Source organism: Triticum dicoccoides, chromosome 4B, assembly GCF_002162155.2.
Source record: "Triticum dicoccoides isolate Atlit2015 ecotype Zavitan chromosome 4B, WEW_v2.0, whole genome shotgun sequence".
Taxonomy (NCBI): domain Eukaryota; kingdom Viridiplantae; phylum Streptophyta; class Magnoliopsida; order Poales; family Poaceae; genus Triticum; species Triticum dicoccoides.
The window spans coordinates 124,198,725-124,205,568 of NC_041387.1; the positions used below are offsets into that span (position 1 = coordinate 124,198,725).

The 6,844-nt window shown below is 44.2% G+C and overlaps 1 protein-coding gene across 1 annotated transcript; it reads right to left on the reverse strand.

The window, feature by feature from the left end:
• Positions 1 to 891: 891 nt before the first annotated feature.
• On the reverse strand, positions 892 to 3,377 carry LOC119295404 (syntaxin-61-like). Its single transcript, XM_037573823.1, has 7 exons — positions 3,179 to 3,377; positions 2,517 to 2,630; positions 2,178 to 2,291; positions 1,901 to 2,058; positions 1,551 to 1,641; positions 1,328 to 1,393; positions 892 to 1,175 (listed from the first exon to the last, which is right to left on the reverse strand). The coding sequence occupies exons 1-7, from the start codon at positions 3,230 to 3,232 to the stop codon at positions 1,065 to 1,067; spliced, it is 708 nt and encodes a 235-aa protein (XP_037429720.1). The 5' UTR covers positions 3,233 to 3,377; the 3' UTR covers positions 892 to 1,064.
• Between the last annotated feature and the right edge of the window lie 3,467 nt (positions 3,378 to 6,844).

Sequence of the window (6,844 nt, forward strand, 5' to 3'; positions counted from 1 at the left end):
AATTCTTTTATGAATTTTGACATGTGTAATTGTTATAGGTATGTATCTTTCTGATTTATGAGTTGATCATTGGAGGGGGCGGTGCGTAGTAATAGGTTTTCCGGTGCTCGATCATCGGTGTTCAGCAGGCGAACCTATGAGAAATGCAGCGAAGACGCCTCACACTCCCGTGGTACTGCCTTAGATGCTCTATGCGTTAGACGCCACAAGTGGGGGACCTGCTGAAAGTGTGCCACAAAAAAGAGAGATCAGACACGAGAAAGAAGAAGCGACTGACAGTAAGTCTTGGGTCCACCCTATCAGCCCAAAGGAGAGCTGCTCAGTGGAGCGTAGCAACCAAAGATTTAGAATCTGAAAAAAATCGCTCTTTAGTTACCCTGTGCGATTGCTGCAACCCAAGATTGCTCTCTAATTAACGTATTACAAATGAAGTGAATGCACAAAATAAACCAGGATGTACAATATAAGATGTAGACGGGCACGGCGTGCCGCCACGCGAGGTTCACTAGTCAATAACGATGGATGAGAGGTTAACGAGGTCCAGGAGAGAAGATATGCCAAATATGATGACACTGCAAGAGGAGGAAGAGGAAGGAGAAGGAATCAACAGATGTGGGAAAGATTAGCACAAACACAACACGAAAAAGCCTTTGTATGTGTGCGATTTTCGTACGACGCTATACGTCCAGCCATCCATGCATAGCATAAAGTGCAGCACATCCGTCGGATTTTCAATCATATCAGGATCGTACATGAAGGGGCTGTTTGGTTTGTGACAAACTTTGTCGGATTTTCAATCGTATCAGGATCATACATTAAGTGTCGGATGTGCGGTAGTTCCATTCCTTTATATCTGTTCTCTTTCGGTGAGTTTCTATATTGAATATAGTGGGGAACAACACATATCGTTAAACATGCAACTGAAGTTCGCCATATTACAGGAAAAATGACTTTGATATTACTTGGCAGAGGCAGATCCCGAAGAACAAAACTATACCGGCCCCAATTACACGAATCAATTATACACCTGATGGCAAATACTCACGCAACTTAAACTCCATCTCTCAAGTCAAGAATACCAAAACGAAAAGGATGATGAAAAGAACCACCAAGAAAGCTATCATCATGATCTGCCCTTTCAAGCTGGCCTTCTTCAGAACCATAGCCACTCTTTTCTGCAAATCAAAAACAGGGGAGAAGTTTCAGTCCGTTGGAATCCAGAAGAAAGAAACTACTAGGTGATATATATTATTTGTGCTTGCTGCAGTAATATGTTCCAAAAACATGCGAGGAACTCCTGGGCTACACTAAAAGATACAAGGCATACCTGCACAAAATCGAGCCGGTTGGAGGTAGTTTCCATGTCGAGGCTTAGTTCACCTAGAAGTTTTTCCTGATGAACGTAAAAAAAGGAGATAAGTACCAAAGCGAGAAAGACACGACATCTTATGGCACAATATAGTTAACCGGGCTCTTCATGTATATAGGAAAAGAAATCAACCAACAAAGGAAATCTAAATCAACCTATATTTCTTAATGTTAGTGAATACCTGTCCAACAAGCTCTTCGTGTATTGTGAGACCTACACCTCCAATTCGCTGGACACTAGCACTAAGCGCATCCAACTCATCATCCTGACGCCTGTTGCAGAAGTGTAACCCTTTATCAATGGTAGTTTAAGAGCAGAGCATATAAGTACAAAAAAAACTAGAATTATCCTGGAGGTAGCATTACGTAAAATGCAGAGCTTCTACTTACAACATCATGATTCTGTGAGGAAAAAGTTCAATTCATCTTTAAGTCTTAGGTTCTTATCTTTAAGTCTTAATTTCTTCGTTCTCAATAGGTATACGGGCAAACATAAATCTTATGAGACAAGCTAAGTTTGTATAGAAGTTACTTCATCAGGAGCATCTGTTGATCAGATTCTGAAGCAATGAAGTCATCGTTATCCTGAGAAATGTGCTGCTTGGATCTGCCTAGTTCGGAAGGATTGACCGAACGTCCAAAGGCAGTCTTGTGCTTTCCAGCTTCAACATTCCTCCGTATTGATACCACCTAGAACATTTTCAAGTTCGTTACATACTATATCATACTCAATTTGCTACTGAACTTCGGGTTGTAGCTTAATCATTCATGTTAGCAGCAACATTGGCAAATATTCTGTAATAACATACCTGGTTGCGGGCGGTGCTAGTCCAGTTCCTCCGTTTCCCAATTTCAACCTCGTTTAGTCCATAGTAAGCTGGATCTCTCTCAGCAACAGAAATTGCCTTCTCTAACTCATCCACCTTAATTGCAACATTAAAGGCAGAAAACAGCTCAGAAATGGAACACGGTAAATACGGCAAAAGGATGAGCACATGATTTGTACAACGACCAGCTCTTAACCTTATCAATACGATATCATTGCCCCAAATACGACAAATACAATAAGAATATTCCTAAGATGGATTCAGTGCATCCTGGACGGAGGATTAGAATCTTGCTATAGATATGGTTGTAAGCTAGTGTACCTGCCATTGGACGCTCTCACAGGTGGTTAGCAGTTCTCTGGTAAGATGCACATACTCTCCTGTATTTTCAGGTGCTTGCTTCCATTGATTAAAAGTATCTTGTACTTTGTCAATCTGTACAACAATTGGGCAAGGAAACTAGTTGTTATAGACATCATCAAAGAAAAAGAAAGGGGCTGGTTCTAGGAATTCTTAAGAACCATTTTACATGAAGGGAACGGAATACAACATTGTCAACAAAAATTTCAAAACCCAATGGACAAACAACTCTGGATGTATGCATATATATGCAGCGATCAGACATCATAGACAAGCTTCTGTGCAGGACACCAATCATGCACAAGATGCACGTAAACTAAGCAGCAGGTAGCACACACCCAAAATGTTTGGTTCTCCATCTCAGAATTACACCGTCAATATTCACTAAGTCCTGCAATGGATCCAAAGCTGTAAACGCATGCACCTGGGATCCGAACCCACAGAGCCCCAATACAGGTAACCCACATTACCGGACCTCGCAGGAGCCAGAAGAATCGCAGATCATGGCTAGAGCATAACATCTCAGATTCGTGAATAGCGAAATGTAGAAACTAGAAACAAATTAAATATGAAATCGGGTGGGTGTAGGAGCGGGGAGGTGGGGAGGGAGGGAGGTCACTCACGGAATCCTGGATCTCGTCCTTGACGATGTAGAAGGGGTCCTGCGCGGGGGTCATGCTCTCATCGCCCGCCGGGGCAGATCTCGATCGGGAGCGGCTGGATCCGGGGAAGAAAGGGAGGGAGCGATGAGCTGATCTGAACCCTCCTCCTCCGCTCGCTCGCTCGCCCGGTTTGGTGGCACCGCCGAGGGAGAAGACGACCGGGGCAAACAAGTTATTTCTGGACCAATAAGTTGGTGGCCCACATTTATGGGCCGAGTGAGCTTACAGATTTGACAGGCTGGGCCTCAAAGTATGTATGGGATACCTGAATCGGTTTTGACGTTTATTGACCATATTTCCTTTTTCTTTTTCTTTTTCGGAGAAAAAATTGTCATCGTGGCTTCGGCGATAAAGACCGAATGCCGAGACTGAATGCAGAATCCTATGTGGCGACTACCCATACTGGGGAGTAACTTCGGCTAGTAACATGCATATGTTACTACCTTCATAGTGGGGAGTAATATATGTGTGGTGTCATGCAACACTTCGTTTATTAGTTTGTAGCGTCATCTTCTTTTGGTACGTGTGATGTTACTTATAGTATGCGTATTAGCTATGTTACTCAATTCATCTCTTTCATCAGTAAATTATTGCCATATAAGCAAATCTACTGAGTTGGATCTTATATTATTGCTGAAGTTACTCCCGTTGTGAGTATTCTTAGCCGACTCTTCGGGCAAAGCGTCGGGTGCCACTACAGCGGATGTCATCATGGGGGCATTGCATTGTGTGCCACTGGAGGAGAAGATGTCGACGACGGCCTCCCATTCTTCACAACGTGTGAAGCGTTCTAGTCTGATGAGTATGAGTTGAGATACGACGGTGACGACACCCAATACCTCTTTTCTCATTATAGTAAGTTTGCTGATGAGTAAATTGCACAGAAGTATCATAATTGGGGCATTGTAACCAGATTGATACCAAGATTAGTAATTTTTACGTGTCAGTACCAAGATTGGGGCGAGCCGTTGCAAAAAAGACTAAAAGTGCGTTTTATACGTATTGACAGAGAAACTGACCGGTTGGGCCCGCCCGTCAGGTGCCACGCTGGCCACTGCGCGCGTGCCCACGCACTGACTGCGCGCTGACTAGGACGAGGCTGGCTCGCACTATTTAGGTCTCGCCGGTGCGACCGGGCCAGACCCCGACCCCGCTCTGCCCTTTTCCTTCTCCTCGCACCCTCGCCGGCGGCTGCCTCCCCGCCCGCCCCGCCGCCCACCACACCACGCCGCCGTAGCCATGGATCAAACTGCTTAGACGATGTCACCTCCCCCGCGGCTGCTCCTCTCTCGCGCCCTCCTCTCCCCCGCGGTTGTTGTGCCCTAGGCGACGATGGCCTCGGAGACTCCGGCAGGCGGCGATGGCCGGGGTGATGCGAGCGGCGGCGACCTCCCCTGCTTAGGCCTCGATGGCAGTGGCGGCTACTCCAGCTCGGAGTACAGTAGCGAGGACGAAGATTTTGTGGAGCCGGCATTGTCGATGGAGCAGAGGTTGTAGATGGCGCGAATTTGGGTGGCCAACCCTAGCACCGCCCATCACTGGACTCATGGCTTCGATGGTGTTCTGTAAGTGTTCCACTGTTCCATTCTTGCTAACTGAAATTGGGGATTAGGGTTAGGGTTTACTGCCTGCATGTTTAGCACTCTAATTGCTAGTCCTAAGTAGAGCAGACAAGTATAGTGGATTACATGAGTCCTAACTAGAGCAGTATGTGTTACCTAACTAGAGTAGAGCAGAGCAGCATTAGTGGATTACATTGTTATTTCTTAGTCCAAATTGTCAGAGCAGCATTAGGTGTTACCTAGCTAGAGCAGAGCAGAGCAGAGAAGCATAGTGGATTAAATGAGTCCTAACTAGAGCAGAGCACCATTAGTGGACAATTCTGTTAACTACTTATCTGAAAATACAAAACATAAGTTTGCTGTGAGTTAAGTACCCACTCTGTAATTAGGGCTGCATTGAGATAGTTGTTTACATTGTTTGATTTTGTAGTAATTGTTTAGTTTATTCATATTGTAAGGGTAAATAAAAGCTTTGTTTATATGTTAACCTAAACAAAGCTTTGTTTATATGTTAACTTAAACAAAGCTTTGTTTATATGTTAGCCTATCTGTTAAGTAAAATTGTTTATTAACCATTTTTGTATGTTATTTCATTTTGCAGTTTGTATGATGACATTTTGGATGTTAGGTTCCATTTTGATGCTTCAGAAATGTTTGAGCTGAAGCTCTGCAGTTCAGATGTAACATACCTGAATATGATTGCAGTGATGGAAACCCAAGGATTTAGTGAATATGATCTGCTGTTTCACATTGAGAATCCACATTTAGGGGAGAAAGGATTGGAGATGGTAGAGAGTAATGTTGAGTTGCAATTAGTAAAGAGGCAGGTTGAGGAGTGTAAGGTTATAAATTTGCTAGTGAGGGCATGTCCACCTCCTTGCAGCCAGTTTGAGAGGCAAGAATTATCCATTGTTGTGTATGAAGAGCCCGTGTTATATGATTTCAGTGAGCCACCCATATATGATGTTGATGAAGAACGAGTTGCCTTTGAAAGTCAGAGTAGCAGCTGCAGTGTAGCTCATGGTACTGGTGTTTGCACACAAGAGAGCAAGAATGTACAAGGAAAACTGAAAGTTGTTTTGGAAATAGAAGAAGAAGATGGATATGATGGCAGTGGTGGTTCTGATTGTGAAGGTGAAGATGACAGTGAGGTACCACCTTTTTATATGGGTGATGCTGATGACATAGAGATGGCTGAGGGAAAGAAACAGAGAGAGTATGATGAAATAGAAGAGGAAGAAACAGATGATGAAGAATCTTAGGAGGAAGAAGTGGTGCATTATGAGGGTGACACAGAGGTTGAGGAACCTTTTCAAACAGATGAAGATTACAAAGTTGTTTCACAGGATGAAGAAACTGTAATTTTACATGAAGAGAAGAAGAAGAAGAAGAAACAGAAGCTTCCAGTTAGGAAAGGGCCTACAACAAGGACACATTCAAGTGTAGTTCAAGAGGAGGAACCTGATTTCAAACCTTCATCTGATGAAGAAGAGAAAGGATTGTTGAACGAGGCTGATGATGATGGTTTTGAGCCATTGTCATTTGTGCTGCCAAAGAAAAGGAAGAGCAGGGCAAAGCAGAGGCCTCCTAGAAAATGGTACAATGAAAAAATGGAGGGAGGCACCACATGAGCAATTATGTCTAAAGATGTGTTTCTTGGAGAGGTGCTGATGTTAGAAATAGTGGATGGGGGAGCTACTTCTATGCAAGTGATAACTAGATACTTCATGTGTGTGTTCTTGTTGGGGAACGTAGCAGAAATTCAAAATTTTCCTACGCGTCACCAAGATTTATCTATGGAGAAACCAGCTACGAGTAGAAGGAGAGTGCATCTACATACCCTTGTAGATCGCTAAGCGGAAGCGTTCAAGTGAATGGGGTTGATGGAGTCGTACTCGTCGTGATTCAAATCACCGATGATCAAGTGCCGAACGCACGGCACCTCCGCGTTCAACACACATACAGCCCGGTGACGTCTCCCAAGCCTTGATCCAGCAAGGAGAGAGGGAGAGGTTGAGGAAGACTCCATCCAGCAGCAGCACAATGGCGTGGTGGTGGTGGAGGA